General features: G+C 39.8%; 1 protein-coding gene across 6 annotated transcripts in view; it reads left to right on the top strand.

Annotated features, from left to right (window-relative positions):
- LOC129361134 (alsin-like) overlaps positions 1–18,441 on the top strand; it is a 28,790-nt gene that overhangs the window by 4,403 nt on the left and 5,946 nt on the right. The window contains exons 5-33 of one of the 6 annotated variants that reach the window (XM_055031833.1): positions 403–593; positions 672–704; positions 1,561–1,761; positions 2,071–2,195; positions 2,303–2,541; positions 2,632–2,719; positions 4,070–4,236; positions 5,706–5,862; positions 6,294–6,390; positions 6,602–6,679; positions 7,605–7,829; positions 8,788–8,959; positions 9,043–9,238; positions 10,103–10,168; positions 10,347–10,506; positions 10,648–10,779; positions 11,798–11,926; positions 12,089–12,112; positions 13,646–13,716; positions 14,948–15,001; positions 15,135–15,201; positions 15,298–15,479; positions 15,659–15,724; positions 16,161–16,259; positions 16,391–16,555; positions 16,718–16,829; positions 16,985–17,062; positions 17,140–17,270; positions 17,592–17,744. In XM_055031833.1, the coding sequence (XP_054887808.1) occupies positions 403–593; positions 672–704; positions 1,561–1,761; positions 2,071–2,195; positions 2,303–2,541; positions 2,632–2,719; positions 4,070–4,236; positions 5,706–5,862; positions 6,294–6,390; positions 6,602–6,679; positions 7,605–7,829; positions 8,788–8,959; positions 9,043–9,238; positions 10,103–10,168; positions 10,347–10,506; positions 10,648–10,779; positions 11,798–11,926; positions 12,089–12,112; positions 13,646–13,716; positions 14,948–15,001; positions 15,135–15,201; positions 15,298–15,479; positions 15,659–15,724; positions 16,161–16,259; positions 16,391–16,555; positions 16,718–16,829; positions 16,985–17,062; positions 17,140–17,270; positions 17,592–17,744 (3,658 nt within the window). Of the gene's footprint in view, positions 1–402; positions 594–671; positions 705–1,560; positions 1,762–2,070; positions 2,196–2,302; positions 2,542–2,631; positions 2,720–4,066; positions 4,237–5,705; positions 5,863–6,293; positions 6,391–6,601; positions 6,680–7,604; positions 7,830–8,787; positions 8,960–9,042; positions 9,239–10,102; positions 10,169–10,346; positions 10,507–10,647; positions 10,780–11,797; positions 11,927–12,088; positions 12,113–13,645; positions 13,717–14,947; positions 15,002–15,134; positions 15,202–15,297; positions 15,480–15,658; positions 15,725–16,160; positions 16,260–16,390; positions 16,556–16,717; positions 16,830–16,984; positions 17,063–17,139; positions 17,271–17,591; positions 17,745–18,441 lie in introns of all 6 variants that reach the window. The other 5 variants (XM_055031832.1, XM_055031836.1, XM_055031834.1 and 2 more) reach the window with 5 other exon arrangements.

Raw genomic sequence — 18,441 nt, 5'->3', positions numbered from 1 at the left:
ATGCAATTAATAGCTTATTACGACAATCCTAGATATAAACAGCATTTTTAATGAAGATAACATAGTTATTTTGATAAAAAGTGGCATCATGCGTCTTGAAAATATAATTTAATTAAAAGGCTCTTGGCCTTGCATAATTTATTCTGTTTGTACGCTCTTATAGACTCTCGATGCGTCATTAAACTTTGAGTCCTAGCTGCTCGGGCTGTCGTTAAATATTAAAAAAAAAAAAAAAACACGGAAAAAGTAACAAACTGTAAAAATCCACACATCATCTAAAGCTGGTCCTCGAAATACTCAAAACACTGATTTCATGACAGGAGTTGACTTTAAAAAGTTTAATTTGATTGCTATATTTCTGTTTATTGAGGCAATAATGAAGTGAAGACTTCTCTGTGACAGTCCCTGAGCCGTGTCCTGTCACCGTGGTGGACAGCGAGGTCGTTCCTCCTGTGGTTGTTCGGGTCGTGAGCCTCGCTTGTGGACGGGAGCACAGCCTGGCTTTGTCAGCCCAAAACGAGCTGTGGGCCTGGGGGAGCGGCTGCCAGCTGGGCCTAGTCACCAACACCTTCCCTGTGTGGAAACCTCAGAAGGTATCCTCTAGGCTGAATATCAGTTCCTCTTCTATTGGATTTGATTAATCAGACTCTCATTGTTATCCGTTTGTGAAGGTTGAACATCTGGCAGGCAGACATGTGATTCAGGTCAGAAATATGTTTGCTGTTTTTGTGTGATGTATATAAAATGGTTTTCTGTCTCTGAGGTGTTTTCAGACCAGATAGTCCAGTAGAATCGGTTCGATTGGGAACCAAACTGCAGCATTTATGTTTTCAGCTGCTACAGTTTGGTTTCACACTACACCTCCCAGCCTGTGGTGGCGCTGCACCAAGAACATAAAAACCTCTGAGGAAGACACTGAGCACATCTTATTTATTCACAAAATTTAAACAAAAATTAATATATACATTTGAACCGCTAGATTTTTAGGCAGTTTGTTTTTGGTCCATGTCAGAGTTCAATTGTGGATTCACTAGAGTTCTGTTAGCCGGACCAAACCAGGCCGGACTTAAACAAGGAAAATCTAGTTCACTTAAAAGCCGGGGACTCAGTTCGGTTGATGTGTGGCTTGAACCTGAAATCCCTTTAAAAGCAGGAACAGAACTATAGCACAATGCATTGTGGGTAAATTCAACCTAAACAGCCCTGTGAGTCTAGTGGAAAAAATGGCTCTTGGTTTTTAACCAAGCACAAAAGATAAGTCCTGCAGCCGCTCAAATCTGACGCTACTCCATATTTGTTTACATTATGTGAAGAAGTTGCACTCTGTGTCTTCTTCAGAGAATTTTTTGTCGTTTCCTTCAGTGGTTCATGCTGCAGCGCCACCACAGGCGACGAGGGGAACAAGTTTTTCAATTAGTTTGGATCATTTAACAACGCAGTGTGAAACCAAATCAGACCATCTGAAGATGTAGCAAATGTTGCAAACTTTTGGTCCCCAATCTGGTAGTCTACTGGACTACCAGGTGTAAACCCTTAATGTTTCTGTTTCATCTCTTGTAGGTGGCATGTGGTGCCTACCACAGCCTGGCACTTGTACGCAGTTTACTTGCTCAGGACTTTAGCGCTCAGAGTACCCCGAAAATCAGGGAGCGGGGTCGATCGCCTCAGTGCCCGTTGGCAGACAGGGAGGAACTGGTTACAGCCGACGACGCGGTCTACTGTCCGCTCGGGGTGGAGCTCTCTGAAGTCACAAGAAGTGAGGTAGAGATGCCATTTTTGTTTGCTGCAAGTTAAAGATAGCAGAAGTCCCTTTGCTTCGCAACAACAATGGGCAATGAACTAATACAACCTGAACAACCTGGTGTTGTATTCATCCATTCATCTTGCTGAGTGCACTGGTGTTTAAAAAAATAAAAAAAAATCTGATTTTCTTCAAAAAGACAGGTAGGTGAATGTTCTAGAGAGGCCTAGTCAAAGCTTGAATGTAGTGGATAATTTGTGTGAGGATGTGAAAAGTGCTGTCATAGTTCTTATCTTTTGTGTGTTTCTCCTCTTTGATGTGCATTCCAGACTCCTTCCCGGAGACGGGTTCCCAGGCCGCGGCTCCATCCGGCTGGAATGTCATCTGGCAGCAGCCGTGGCTCCTCAGCCAGTTTATCTTCATTCTCTGATGACAGCAGATCTAATCCCAAACAGTAACTCTGCATGTCCTCCATCTTCCATATTAAGAAAAAAAGAAGTGGTTTCTGACTGTTGAGATATTTTTCCTTCTGTCTCCTTTTTCTGCTCCCTGAACCGTCAGGAGAAACTTCCCAGCATGCAGCAGGCTGGAGGCTGAGGAAAACAGAGCGGAGTGCGTGTCGCAGACTGACGGCAGCTCAAAAGCTAATCCAGCGTCGGATTGGGCCGCCAACAAGGACGCTGCGTTTTCTGACGAGCTGGAGCTCCAGAGTTTACTTGATAAACTTTTGGTTCAATCGGAGTCACAAAACGCCACGGCGACGGGCGACACCGACTCAGTGAGCAGCCAGACCGGATCAGGTTCGGTTCGGATTTCTTTTTTTCACTCTGTTTGGATCTTGTCTTCTTTCCTGTAATGATTCCTCTTCTCTATTTTAACCTATCATCCAGAGGACAGCTGCATTTCTTCAACTCCGTCTTCAGATTTATTGGCTTCAAGTTACAAAGACGATTCAATTTTCAAGATTCAGACAAACAAGTAAGATGAGCTTCAGCTTAACCAATCACTTTCAGTCTGAGAATATTTAAAACTTCATCTGTTCATTACAAGGTTCCCAGAAGATCAAAGCAGATTAATAAGTTTAGTTGTTGCAGAGCATTTTATTGTTTCCCAGTTAGTTTATTAACCCAGTTAAAAACATTTACTGCTCAGTCTGTGTGATTCCCAAAAGAGAAAAAGTCCAAATGATTCAATTGGATTTCCATTTTAGGCTGAACATAGTAAAACCTTTTACATTGCTAACTTCACTTCTTCAGTTTATTTTTTTCAACATTTTTTGTTCAGTTTTCAAAAATGTTGCTAATATTTCGACTTGTCAGAAGAGATGAACATTTTGCATTCATGTAAATGGGTTTTTTCTATTTCCTCAACTTTTTCTTCGAGCTCCAATTGGTATATTTTATTAATTTATTTACTCTTCATTTAACCAAGTAATTTGATTGAGAACAAATTCTCATTTCAACAATGACCTGTTCAGAAAATATTAAAACATCAAACAACATAATGTCATAAATCAGAGAGAAACATAGAAACGCAGCAATATTCATGCTGATTAACGTTAGGGCAGGTCTGTTATGTCTGTTTTTAATTCAAGCATGAAGTTGTAAATTTATAATAAATCTAAATCAAACTGTTAAAATGAGAAATACTGAACATCTGATGTTATAGTTAGTATTGGTTTTACAAATAATAAAATACTTGATCTTTTATCACATCTGCATTAAATTATTTTCAATAACGTTGAAACAAATTCTTTAAATGACTGAATTCATTTCAAAGAAAGAACCACAGTTACTTGCTGAGCTGCTCACATCAGATCTTGATAAATCTATCAAAGCTTTTTTCTCATTAAAACAACTTTTTCTTATATATTTTCCACTGTTTTCTGGCAATATTACGTCTTTGGAGCTGCTTTGACGGCACCTTTTATGCCAGTCCAACAACAACCTGCTTATCTATGTTTATGGATGTTCAAAAGTCACAAATATTCATGTATCTGAAGTTATAAGGTCTTAAAATGTCTTAAATTAATAAAAATGTAAGTTGGCTTTGTCACAGATCATACATTTTATTGTGGCAGGGCAATTTATTCTTGTAAATTCTGTTGTCTTGTTTCTCGTGATACTTTTCGATCAGGTGAACATTTGAGTCTCTAGGCGGTTGAGGCTACCGCTAAATAGCAGCTAATATACGGTTTCTAGCTAGCCCAAAGGTGCATAATGGTCTTAAAAAGCCTTAAATTGAAGCAGAAGCCCTGTATTTATCAGCAAATGCCTGCTGGAAACAATCCATGCTTCAGTATCTGACCTTTGACCTTGCGTTCAGCAGCGGCGGGGCGTCTGCACCGCTCTCGTCTTCGCCGGTGTGTCTGGAAGAAGTTCGTCTTTGTGTGGAGAGGGAGAGGCAGGCGCTGCTCAGCTGCAGCCTCACAAATGCCCACCAGAAGGGAAACGCGGCGAGCAGCAGACGCTCGCTTCCTGGAACCCCCACCCACGGTACGATCGGACGGGTGTGAACGGGTGGACTGTTTGTTTGGGATATTCGCTTTTTTTTTGGTATGATTTAGATGAAGGGATTAATACCTGAAGCCTTCAGCATTGATACAGGAAGCCAGTGCATCAATTAATTAACTACTAAAACTTTCTATATTTTTGTTTCAGAAATGTAAAAGTAAAGTAGAAAATGTTAATTATTGGGTAATTCAGCTCTATTTGGATTTGGTAGAACTTTGATCTTTTGATGGGGCATAATTATGATTTCGATCTCGTTCTGCTCTCCCATTTCCGTATTTGACGGCGTGTCAACAAACTTTTCTATTCATTCTCTCTCGACAAATTTTACCCCAGTCAGAGATTTTCAACCTGAACAGCTTACAGTTGAGAATAAATGTTTCGACTTACATTTTTAAGTTAAAGAGAAAAACATACGACTTCACATTTGACCAAATGAACCCAGTTCCACTTTTAGTGTTTGCAGTTTATAAATCAGCTGGAAAACAGGGAGGATCATTAGGTTTGATAAAATAAGCAGGGCTGGCAGATCAACTTCCCGTTTTCTGGGTTTTCAGAAGTTTCAGGATCATAAAAATGAAAGTCAGCCAACAGCCTCACTTGTTGATCGGTTCAATAATTTATCAGCTTTTGTTTCTGTGAACGTCCTGTCAGCTGAGGATTTACAACATAACCACAAATAATACAAACTCCTCAAAGCCTTCTGGTTAATGTATTTTGTGAATAAGTGTAGGGCTGAAACCATTAATCGATTAATTATTGACATAATATAGTATAGAAATCGATTAATCATCAAGTGGAGTATGCAGACTCAGACGAGATATTAACCCACAACTGTACAAAAAATATATACATTTTACATTTGAAATGATAAAAAATCTAAATTTGTTTGACCCAAAACTCCTCAATTTTAGCTTCATCTGATTTAAATGGCTAAATAAAAAAGCCTCTTAAGCATCTTTTCCTAACCAATTGTCATGTTTTCCATTTTAGGAAATAAATGTTAATTTTCTTATTTGATACAGGAATTAAGTTATTAGTTTATTTGTATCTTTTAATGTATTTCTAATTTTGCATGAAAAAAGCTTAAGTGACTAAATTAAAAATCAGCAGAAAGTACCTTTATTTTCTCTGACAAATTGTCTGAATAATTGGTGGAATAATATTCAATTGCAGCATTAAATGACTGTTTATTGTTTAGGAAAGTTTTTTTTTTCACAGAAGATTTGCACATTTTGCTATTTTCATTCTTAGAACTGAAAAAAACCAGTCATGATCCATTTCGTCTTCTACTAGATTCCCCCAGAATTTCACTAAAATTGTTCTGGTAAATCTAGAAGAAACCATGACGAGGTTCTGGGGCAAAGCTCAGAACCTCCAGCGTTACAGAACCTGAACACATTTGGATTTATCTCAGTTTTGAGCTCATGTCTGTGTTTTTTCTTCTCATGCAGGGTCGCCACGGAGGCGGCGGCAGGGTGTCTCCGGGTCGCTCGGTGCTGGTGCAGGACCAGATGATTCAGGAGACGGGCTGCCGTCCCTGGAGACAGAAGTCTGGAGCTGGGGACGCGGGTCTGAAGGACAACTGGGACACGGAGACCAGCTGGCCAGGTTTGTTCCACGGCTTTAAAAGCAACCCATTAATCTTCCTTAACCAGGTTTATGAGTTTTACAAAACAGGTTCATCACATTTCTTGTGCAAAAACTAAGACTTCAGTCTGTTCTGCCTATTGTGAGCTCCTGTCAGAATCAACTGAATCAAACTCAAATCAATAAGTGCTGTGCTTTACAGTTACCTAAAGAAGATATTAATAGTTTTTAATCACCATTTTTATTGTCACAATAATATTGAAAAATATTGTGATTAAAATTTTAAATTACATTTCTGAACTTGAGTTGAGACTCAGAGGGAATTACAAAAACGTGCAAAAAGTAAATTTTACATGATAGATCCCCTTTAACACTCTTGTTGCTTATAGTTACATTGATATCCACATTTTTCTCTCACAGCTGCTTTGGTTGTGTTTGCTCTGTGTGTTCAGGCTGCAGCCTTTGTGCATCAAGTCCCTCACAGGGCAGGAAGTGATCAAAGTTGCTGCAGGGTCCCACCATTCGCTGGCGCTCACTGCACAGTGTCAGGTAACCAGATGTAAACAACAACCTGCAGCCAAACCATCCATCAAACCCGTTCTACGTCAGTCTTTCATCTAAAGTGTAATTTGAGCTCAAGATGTTTTGTTTTTTTTGGTTTGTTACATTAATGTGAGCTGATGGATGTTGAGGATTTGAAAAATAAAGTTGTGCCCCGAGAAATAGATGTGTAGAAAGAAATAATTTTTGTGTGTTGCAGGTCTATTCATGGGGAAGCAACCTGTGTGGGCAGCTCGGCCGTGTCGACGGCCCCCTCACTGTCCCTCAGTTAGCAAAGGTTTGGTCATCTGGCTCATCTCCATTGATTCCTTTCTATTACGTCATCTCAATGTTATGCTTTGGTCATTTATTTAGTTACTGAGTTGTTTTTCTACTCTAGTCTAATGTAGCCTATCCATAGAGGCTCAAATACACACATATCTAGTGATATAAAGATAAGTTTCTCTGCAGAGAAACCACATGTTGCAGGCAGCCAGCATAATTCTGACTGTATATTTGATCACTTGGTTTCGTCAGACTTTACTAGATTGTTGGTTTCCTGGTAAGGATTCATCAGATTTCTTAATTTTTAGCTTTTCTTGAACTCACTCAGAGACATTTAACAAAATATAATTGTGGTGTTTAATTATTAGCAAACTGTGAGTATAATTTAGATCTTGTGTGAATTACAGAAAAGTGTTTTGTCATTTGATCATATTCTCCTTAAACTAAAGAACGGTCCAAATAAATCCTTAAAAATCCCAAATTAAAGCTGCAGCATGTTGTGAAGGACCAGCCTGGTTGTAGATGGTTACTCTTTGAACTTTGAGATTTCCACAGCCTTGCAACAAATTCAGCTCCCAAATCCTTGTAGCTCTGGGGCAGGTTGTGCTCTGCTGTCAGAAAAACATTCAAATGTTGAGTTTCTGCCCGGTGACTGCTTTGTGATTGGTTGCTTCTGGTCGGGATCGCTGCATTTCTGCAGAAATTAATAGCAGCTAAGGAAGGAGGTGGAGGAGATCTGTGTTTTCATAGATTATCTGTTTCATAACAAACTTTCATGACAGTTTTAACAAATATGAAAATCCTGTAGCTTTAATTGATTGAGTTTTATCATTTATTTTATGCTGCTGATGAGAATGAAAGTGTGCATCTTGAACAAAAGACAACACATTTTTTGATTTTCATGAATCCACACTCAGTTTCTTGGTTGGTTCCTGCAGCTGTCAGACGGTCTCCGGGTTTGGGATCTGTCGGCCGGTCAGAACCACTCCCTCCTCCTGGCGGATGGCGACTGCGTCCAGCCGGTCCTGTTGTACTGCGGCCAGCAGAGCGAGTCACCGTTGGCGCAGAGCGAGAACCTGCAGAGCCGAAGCTCGAGTCAGAGCTCTCCCCTCAAAGTGAAGAGTTGCACGGCCAGACCGACGCTGCTGCCCTTCTGCATCGAGGTTCGTGGATTCAAGCACAACCCAGCCTGTAATGGGTGGAGCGTTTTTCCTTCTGAACGTATGGAGGAGGAATGAACTGAGAAGTCAGACATGTCTGAGAAAACTGCAGAAATATTTCTAATAAAATGTGTTAAATACAGAACTCATATATTCAGTGTTTGTGTTTCAAGTCTAATCTTTTAATTTATCAGGCCATAAAAAAAAGCTTAAAAAACATCTGGGTCTAATTTTTTAAAATCTGCAGTCAATGATCTGTTTTGGCTACATTTCTGTTCACCACATATTCAGAGACAACAATCAAGTATCAAATAGTATTTCTTTCTTTCTGTAATGTCTGCATTAGGACTGCAACTATCAATTATTACAGTTATTGATTAGTCTGATGATTAATTTATTAATCAGAATTTAAAAAATGGTACAATCTGCAATTTTTTCATCTAAACTCTTAAGTCTTTTTTATACTAAATTGAAAATGCATTAAAAATGCAAATAAATTATCTTATTGCCTAAAATGCAATAATTTCTGCTGGGTTAACATTGAGACAGTGTGAGGCGGATCTGTTTTTAATAATTGGCAGAATTTGAACCAGGTGAAGCTAAAACTTTACTTGAAGAAGTTTTGATTAAACATATAGACTAAGATTTTTTTTAACTTAAATGCAAAATATAAATATTTTTGTACAGTTTTGACTGAATCACAGCTCTGAGTGTGTTGTTGTTTTAGCAAATCTCCTTTTTTCGAGTCTTTGCTTCAGTTAATAATTAATCAATTACTAAATGTTTTTTTTGTTCTCTTATCCAGTTATCCAGTTTGTAAATTTGTTAGTCTGTAGCTAAATTTGTTTTACTAACATCACTAAATTGATTAGTTGATTATTTCAATACTCGATTAATCACAGTTAATCCGATTAATCGTTTAGTTTCTCGTCTGCTTATTCCTCCATCTGTCTGTGTGCAGATGAGTTACATCAGCAGCGTGAGCGGCGGCGGCCGGCTGTGCGCGGCGTTGACGGATCACAATGTGATGGGTTTCATCGCGGCCATCCACGACCTGGCCTCCAGCGAGAGGCGGTTCTCCTGCTGGACGAACGACGTCCGGAGGGTCGTCATCGCACCGCTGCGTAAAAAGGGTGAGAACTTTTTGCTGCTTCAACCTGAGATCAAACTTGAATCCAGGAACAGCAGAGGATCTGATGTGGTTTCGTTCCCTCAGAGACGGCGTGTCAGACGTTGGGGGATCCATGCACGCACCTCTTCTTTTTACTTTGTGACGGTTTTATTCAGCTGAGCAAGCTGATTGGTCGGCACGCCACGGCGCTTAGCTACTTCCTGCATAACGCCCAGAGCCGTGATGTAACTTCCTTTCCTCTGCTGACACACTCTGAACATTTTCTGGAGACGTATAAAAAGTAAGAATTTTATTAAGCCAAACTGATGAACAAATGCTGACTTTAACTGCTAGTTTCATTTTTTTATTTAGTGTTTATGCAGTTGCTGATCACACAGAAAGAGAAATAAGTTTTGAAGGGGATATTTTATGCAAAATTCACATTTTGCATGTTTTTATGTTTCACTGCTTTTAAAAACAACCAGAACTCAAAACACCACCCAGTTTTTTTGGCAATAAGTTTGTAGTTTTTGGAATTTGTAAAATGAGACGATTCAAAAACCTCCCAAATGTTGAGTCACATTTGACAGACGCCTAGCCCATCCTCGTTACCTAGCAACCCAAGCGGATCTCTAGCACATTTGGTCAGCTGGTTTTACCGCTGCTGTACAATGGCTGCTGGAAAAGACAACAGCTTTGTTGTTGACTTACTATACAGAAACCACTTGCTTGATTACTGTTGGTTGTACAGGAGGCTCCACTTCTGTTTTTCAAAGCTGTACTATTGCATATTTATGCATCTGTTTGCAGTCATTTTCATGTCTGAGTGTAGACTTTGATTTTGGGGGGCGTGGCTTATTTGGATTTAAAGTGACTCGGGTTCAAAAGAGCCAAAACTGAACAAATTAAAATCTCATTATCTGAGAATGGTTTTGTGTAAAAAAAGTGTGATGAACACGTTTTGTTAAACCCACAGACCTAACCAACAGGTCACAGTAGGATTTCACACATCTTTAGCCAAGGTTCCAGTAATTATAGTTAAATAAATAGTTTAAATAAATACCTTTTAGTATAAAAATGGATAAAGATTTGTTCCTGACTGTGCTCTGCTCCCTCCATCTGTTTTGCTAATCAACGTGAAATCTGTCTCTGTGCTTGCCTTCAGGTATTGTTCTGCAGTCGGCGACTTTCAAGTAATGGGTGGATTCCAGTCACTTCATAAACTCTCACTGTAGGCTCTTTTTTTACTTTAACTGTTCTCATGGGAGGAGACCAACTTCCCCTGCTTGCCTTGCTGAAAACACTCTGAGTCTTCTCTTTGTTTAACCAAAATTTGCTAAAAAAAAATCACTCTTGCTGCTTGTTTCTGATGCTGTAAAAACGTAAAGTTGTTGCGTTTCTCCCTGCAGGGAGTGCTTGTGCGGCCAGCAGGCTGCTCTCTCCCAGCTGTGTGGATCAGACCAGTCTGACAGCAAGGAGATTGATCTGGTTTCAATGTTCTACCAGCCTCTGCAGCAGCTCCACCATTACAGCAGAGTGCTGCTCAAAATGGCTACATGCTATGACGTGGTGAGCACAAAGCCAATTTCTCTCAGTTTTACTACTTATTTTTATTATTCTTTCAATTTTATGTTTCAGCTTTCCCCCATAATCCATTAACTACAGGTTTATTTACTGGAGGGTGTGTTGAAAGCCTGTTTCTCTCCCCAGCTCACTGAGGAGTATCAGTCTCTGCAGCAGGGCTGCAGTCACTACGACGCTCTCTCTTCGTCTCTCCTGAGGAAGAAGAAGGAGGCTGAAACCACACAGCTGTTCTGGAAAACTCATTCTGGCAAAACTACTGTGAGAACAACGCCTTATCAGTGACCTCCTTTTTTCCTTGTCTGCTTTTGTTGGGAGTAGATATAACTCTTTGGAAACTTGTTCTGCTAAAGAGATTTTTCCAAAGCACTCAGTATTTTTGTGCTTAAACTTTTACTATTATCTGCAGGTTGAATCAGATGTGAATTGACGTTGTCACTTTTTTTGCATTGTATAAAAAACAAATTACGTTTCTCATATCAGTTTAAATTGAACCTTTTATGCAAACGTTAAGCCACCGGGAACTCTGCCGTCACCTAGCAACCCCAGCCAAGCACAGCCTTGTTGCCTAGCAACAGGAGTTCCAATCGGAACTCTAGGAGTCAGCTGGTTTTACAAAATAACTTTATTGGCAGTAGATAAGTTTACATAAAGGAACTTCTACGTTATGGTATAAACATAATTTATTTAAATGAATAATAAAATAAAATATTATTATTATTATATTATTATTATACAGCTGGAAAAAAATGAAGAGTCCGCTGCACTGAACCTCGTCGAAAACCTCCTGATTATTCCACCAATTATTGATCTCTGAACTTTTCCTGAGTTGAAACATTAGTGTTGTTGTTTCCAAATTAACATGAATTTGTTTTCTTTGCGTTATTTGAGTTCTGAAAGCACTGCAGCTTTTTTGTTATTTTAACCGTTTCTCATTTTCCTCTAATAAATACCAAATCGTTGCTTGGAATTACAGAGACATTCATTTAAAGTGGTCTGTTAATTTTTTCCAGAGCTGAATATTTTACAGCTTTACAATGGCTGCTGGAAAAGACGAGTGTTTTGTTGTTCACTTACCAGAAACCACTTGTTGCCTTCTTGTTGGTTGGGCAGGAGGTTCTACTTCTGCTTTTCAAAGACACATGGTGTGTGTCCCGTTATATCTGACTGAAAATAAGACGTACAGCATTTCAGAAAAAGAACATCACACATCTGTGGTAGTTTGATGGTCCAGGTCTGCCTTTACGCTTTAGCCAATAGGCAATGTTTGTTTTTTCAGGAGAGTCTGCGTCTGCCTCAGCGCCGTGTCGTTTGTGAGAGCAGCAACAGATCTCTGACTCCTCAATACGCTGGCCGCTTCTCCAATCACTGGTTTATCCTGTTCAACGATATCCTGGTGCACACACAGGTACCCAAAGTTATTTCGGTTGAAATGAAATAAGAATGCATTTATTGTCATAATGTTTTACTGATTTTAGGTTTTGAAACAGGCCGGTGTGTTTGTAGCTGACATTTTCAGCCGTCCTCCATTGTCTTTAGATTGTCTTCATTGTGTCTTTCATTCACTCAGGGATCTCTTCCCTCTCAGAGCTTTGTAAGTATGATAAAGTAGCATCTTAGTTTGATGTCCCACCCACCAGTTTACACTCAGAAGGTTCTGATACGGGGCAATCAATAAATGTGAGCCTTGGACGTCACAAAGTTTGCGAAAACGTTTTTCTCCCATCCAGAAACCTGCGTTTGAAGGTTTCAGGTTTATTTTTAAAAGTTGGACAATAGATATTGGTGAAAATGTACATTTAAATACATGATACTTTAGGCAAGTGGCTAATTTTCCTCTAGTTCCTTAAATATGTTCATGTAATCATTGACATTTTCATTTGATTGTGTCGTGTTCATCTAATTTAAAGAACCACGTCTGAAAAAAATGACCTTGATTTATAATTGTGGAGTTTTATTTCTCAGTCTTTACCAATGTGAGTTGTTACAATCTAAATCTTGTTTCTGGACGTCCAGTGTTCACGTTTGTTTTCTGCATGTTGGTTTAGTGGTGGTAAACGGGGGTCTTTGAGCTCTTTTGGGTTTAATGTTTGCATCGCTAGTGAGAGCTGCTCTGCTCATGTTCAGAGGCAAACTAAACTAATAAGACCAACTCCAAACAACGAGGTGGTGCTATAACTTCAGATCGGTCTGCAGCTTGTCCTGCGTTTCCCTCACTGGTTGCTTTCATGTATTGTAGAGACTAACTTTGTCTTCCACTGTCTGGTTTGCTGTGGTGTGTTGATGATGTGGTGGCTTAAAGGAGAAAAATACTAGGCACAATCACTGCAGCCTGATAGTTTCACACTAAATTAAAATCCCTGGAAAATCAGATGAAATGTTACATTTTATCAGAAGTTTGCAGGAACGTTGTAAAACAGAGTTTCAAAATGGAGGATTTACTGTTTTTGACCAGAAAGTAGAAATCTTATTTACAGCATCTCATATTAAAATTAACGGGAAACATGAACTGATAACGCAGAAGTTTATTAAATGAAAAGTGCTTGTTGTCCATAGAGACAACTTAAAGCCTCAGGATAATAAATGTGTCACCTGTTTACGTTTCTGGTGATAAATTTAATGGAAGTGAAGCTGAGAGGGAAAGTTGTTCTCCCACAGATCAGCTTAGTTCCTGGGAAACATTCCTGAAATGATTTTACATCTCAGTTTGTTGTGCTTCGTTTTGAGTTGGAGTTCATTTCACTTCTATCGTTGGTTTTAAATGTTTTTCCATCAAAAAGAGTCGAATTTACAGTTTGAAAACAGTTTTTGTATTTAGTAATCAAGTTTAAATGCATTCTTATCACTGCAGATCCTCTCATTACTGCTTTTCCTGCAGCTTGCTGATTTATTTTCTAGATCCGTTTCTGAGCAGAAGCAAATTTTGTTTAGTGAAACTGAAATGAAGTTTTTTTTATAGAAAGTTTCCCCAATTCGTCAGTTTTTAGAAAAAGCCCTTTTGACGATAACTGACACGTATTTGTTGGTCGTTTTTTGTCTGTCGGGTGATTTTGTAATTTCAGAGTGAGTAATGTTGCTTAACTTGAGAGTTTCAGAAAAGCTGTAGTTTCTGTGCGTTTCTCTGCAGTTCTCCTCATTTCGAATCTATCCTCTGACCTGTTTGTGGGTGAAAACGATAACCGAAGACGGCAGCGGACTGTGAGTTTCTGAAGAAGTTCTGACCAGAAATGTTAAAGTGGATCAATTGTGATGCTGACATTATTGCTCATTAGTGACTGGGGAAGCTCGGGTGAATTTAAAGCCTATTTCTGTTCAATAATGAAACTAAAACCTTTCAAAAAGTTACACAAGGAGAAAAAGATTCTTGGTAGAAGCGTTTTTTCATCAGAGGAAGATGAATTAGTTCCTAAAAACTGAACATCCTTCCTGTAATTGCTTTTATAACCACAATCTGCTGTCCTGTAGATGAACTTCTCACTGTGCAGCATTTAACATTCATGTCTCAACATGAGGCCCAATTCACAAAACTATCTTTTGATAAACTTCACACAAAGAACAATCTGCTTATGACGTAATCACACAGCAACAAGCATATGTGCAAATGGAGATTGTCCCCATTTTAAAGTAGCTACGCATTTAGGGGGAAAACCTTCTCATATTTTTGTTTTGTTGTAAATTTACAGCCACAGAAAATGGAGTGACGTTGTGAAAGTCCAGCGCACAAATTTTGGGAAATTAAAACCGTTTGCTGCAGTTTAGACTTTAGTCAAACAAACTAAAGGCTGCTTTTTCATTAAACAGGTGAAAAATTTAATATAATTACTGTAAACAAAGCACAAATTACATCAGTACATATTTGTATACACTCAGTGTAACAATGTCTTTGCTTTAATCACTGCAGTTTGTGTAGTAATCAATATACATTATGTCAGTATAAATGTTGTGATCCGTTTCCTCTTGCTGATGCTCATTAAGTATTAAATGTTAGTCAGGAAGTTGTGATGTACAGCTTTTAATACAAATTACTCTCAGATTTCTCACCAGCCATTTGCAAATCTGACTTTGGCGTTTTCTGTATTTCCTTTTTTCTGCTGAACGTCGACTGAATTTTGACCAATCCTCTTCGCCCAGTCCGAAACTCTCAAAAGCAAAACCTGTAAGATCAGACAAAAGTCAAAAAACCTTGTAGGTTTCTTCCAAACAAACCGTATAAGTTGAGTGATCTTCTGCTTGCGGTCAATGTTAGATAAAGAAAGATTAATTAATGCTAATATATCACAACAAGCTCGTTAACAACAATGCTGATGTTGTTGCCTAGTTTACATCTTTTACTAGTTAGTTAATGCAGGAATAAACCCAGTCCTTCTTAATTTAAATATAGAAGTTGTGCTCACTGCTGCTTATTTAAAATAAATCTTCATTGTCGCAGTAGAAAGAGGAAAGAGTCAGGCAGCAGCAGAGCGATGGTGCCGGGTCGTCTCAGGTAAGGACGGGTTGTGATCAGAACAGGGAGCAGAAATGTCAGCGTTTTAGTAATAAACTTTTTTAAAAAGGTCACAAATGGAAGCATTGGAATATCCTTCAGGGAAATTAATATTTTATTGTACCTTTCCCAGTTATACGATCAAAATAATATGTCCAGAGGAGAGTTTCACCCTGGTGGCCTCAACGCCACAAGAAAAGGTACATTTTTGGTTCATCTTAGTATTATCACTCTGTAATCAGGTTTTTTTTTACCTTGTGGCGGCTCTTTATTTTGACCCTTCCGTCTCTCTGTAGAACAAGTGGCTGCGGTCCCTGAACCAGGCCGTGGATCTGGTGCTGGGAGGTGCAGCTCAGGGGTCATCGCCAGGGGTCACGGCCGCAGTGTGCCGCAAGGCGTCGTACAAGTTCACCTCAGATGAGCGATTCAAAGACGCTCAGTACACCGGCGGCTGGATGGCAGGACGGGTCCATGGCAGGTCGGACCGCTGAGCGCCAGCTGCTGCAGATCCTTAAAAAGTTTCATAAGAAAAGATCTATAATTGAGATTCTCAGTTTCTCTTTTAGTCTGAACATTTTTTATTGTTGTTTACATGAGTTGGTGACGCTTTGAAGTGCTGAAAAGCTGAAAGTGTAATTTGCACATTTTCTTTTTCAGAGGAACCATGAAGTGGCCGGACGGTCGAGTGTACAAGGGAAACTTCAAGGGAGGACTGGAGGATGGGTCTGTATGAATCTGGACCAGTCTTTGTCAAGCTGTGATCCCCGGACCACTGGTGGTCTGCAGACCACGCCCCCTGTGGATAGCTTACGATTGTGTTTAAAAATGTTAATGAATAAACGATTAAAGCCTTTTAGTGACATTGGAGTTGCAGAACTTGTGTTTTTTAACACAACGATTGGAGATCTCAGTTTGTGGCTGTGTGACGGCGAGCAGCGCCGCGCCCTGCGCTGACCAACTGCACCTGCAGTAACATTATTTATGTTGAGCTATCCACTGGCTGCCAGTCCACTCTAGTCTATTTTGTTAAATGGGGAAAGTGAAGGTTTAAGAAACACTGATGTAGATGAGACCTAAAACCAGTTTGGACAGGAAATAGTGGCATAAACTTAAAATTTAACTTTTCTACAAATGAACCATATTTTTGCCTTTTCCCCAGTTATGGAGAGTGTGTAATGCCAAACAAAGTACAGGACAAACCCGACTTGTACCAAGGACAGTGGAAGGAGGGGAAGATCCACGGCTTTGGCAAGTACAGGTCAGTACGGCGTTTTATGGAGACACTTTTATTCAAACGGAATCAAAGAAATCAGAACCGTCGTATCGGTATCAGATCTGTGACGTCTTAGCTTAGAGCGCCCCCTTGTGTGTGCTCTGGGTGGCACTCAGGTACGGCAGTGGAGAGGTATACGACGGCTGTTTCTGTGACGGCCGACGCCACGGTTACGGCATGCTGAGCTCCGGCAAACTGGCCCGCGCGTCTTCAGGCCTTTTCATCGGCCAATGGGTTCAGGACAAGAAGACGGGGTACGGAGTCCACGACGACATCATGAGGTAAAAATTAAACCTTTCTCTCTGGTTTTTTCACATTGGCTTTTTTTTCTAATTATCCGTCACCATAAAAAAATGTCTGTCAATAAATTATCATTCTGTAGAAAAGTTTCTGAAACAATCTTTAATTTAATTTAATCGTTACATCTCCTTTTTGTTTCTCAGAGGAGAGAAGTACATGGGCTTCTGGCTGGACGACCAGCGGCACGGCAGCGCTGTGGTCCTCACCCAGTGTGGAGTTTATTTTGAAGGGTCATTCAAAGAAAACAAGATGAGTGTAAGTACAGCCGTCAGTCGGCTCACAAGGATAACTGTGATTTGTTTTAATGTCAAATATAAGTTACAGTCTGTCTGTAATTGAGCAGCCAGAGACACTATAAACCAGACTTGTTACGTTCTTACTGGTTTTGATGGTTTTATGTAATCCGACAGGGTTCAGGCCTGTTGGTGTCAGACGATGACACAGTTTTTCACGGGGAGTTCAGTGACGACTGGACCGTCAATGGGAAGGTAAAAAACACGCCGCTTTGCTCAGGAGGCTTTCCTCAGATGAACTGATTGCTCTTCTTCTTCTTCTGTCTCTGCAGGGAGTTTTGACGCTTGCAAATGGCGACCGTCTGGACGGCCAGTTCAGTGGCGAGTGGAGCACCAGTCTGAAGGTCGTAGGAACGTACGCCAAAACAGCGATGGATGACAACCAGGAGAAATATGAGCCACCGTGAGTATTTACTTCCTCATAGAAATGCAAGCAATTAATCTACTTACAATTGATTATCAGTTAAAAAAGGTTCTTTTAGTCTGACCACCATCCAGCAGAGGGCGCTACTGGCCATCCTTAAATGGCGCCATTGGATGCAGGATTAAAGATGGTGGCTGTTCCTGAACAGGAAAGAGAAACGAACGTCATGTGACGTTCGCTCGGGGGTTCGGGCCGCCGGCCCAGACCGGCACAGACCGGCACAGACCGGCCCAGACCGGCACAGACCGGCCCAGACCGTGACGTTCGTCCTGAAGTCTGAATGTGTTTGCGTGTCGACAGACTGGGTCAGTACGTGGTGCCTGCAGCTCAGAGGTGGATCTGCGTGTTTGACGAATGTTGGAGTCGACTCGGCTGTGACGCCGCCGGCCGAGGAGAACGGACCGCAGCCTGGGAAACCATTGCTGTTACCATATCAACAGCTCGACGCCAGAGGTAGGCGCAGAACCGCAAGACGGAGGAAACATTTGGCAATAAGTCAGGATTCCTGCAGAATCGAGAATTTGTTTTCTTCCTGACTTTAACCTCTGCTTCGTTTCCGAAATCTTCCATCCATCTTTATATTCATCGACACCTGCAGTCTGCAACTTTTACAACCCAAAGAGCCAAATTCCCCTCAATCCAGCAAAAATAAAACTTCTTTACAGACCAAACTTTTCTAAAAATGCAAACTTATAATTTTCAATAAATGTCAACAATAAGTTTACCTTCATTTTTTAAAAATAAGTGGAAAAAACAACAATGAATGTATATTTTTCACAGAATATTTGTGAAAAAATCTGAAACAAAGAAATAATTAGTATGCAATTTCAAAAGTTGCACTGTCAAAAATTAACACCCATAATTTGTCTTATAAGAAAAAAAATAGAGGTTCAAAAATATTTTTCACCTCATTTGTCCAATTTAATGACAATAAGAAGAAATTTTAAAAATATGGAGCTGAAATAATTAATCGGTTATTAACATAACTAATTTAGTAAACAATTATTAACTGTAGTTTATAGACAGAAAAGAAAAAAACACATTCAGAGGATTAATGTGACTTATTTCTGTGTAAAAAAAGGTTAAAGTTGTTAAATAAAATATGTAGAATACAGACTTTTTAAAATCTGATTAATTGATTAGTAGATGA

Source organism: Poeciliopsis prolifica, unplaced genomic scaffold (genome assembly GCF_027474105.1).
Source record: "Poeciliopsis prolifica strain line A6 unplaced genomic scaffold, Auburn_PproV2 SCAFFOLD007, whole genome shotgun sequence".
In the NCBI taxonomy this organism is placed as follows: Eukaryota; Metazoa; Chordata; class Actinopteri; order Cyprinodontiformes; family Poeciliidae; genus Poeciliopsis; species Poeciliopsis prolifica.
Note: the sequence above shows the minus strand (reverse complement) of the source record. Positions and strands in the feature narration are given on the sequence as shown.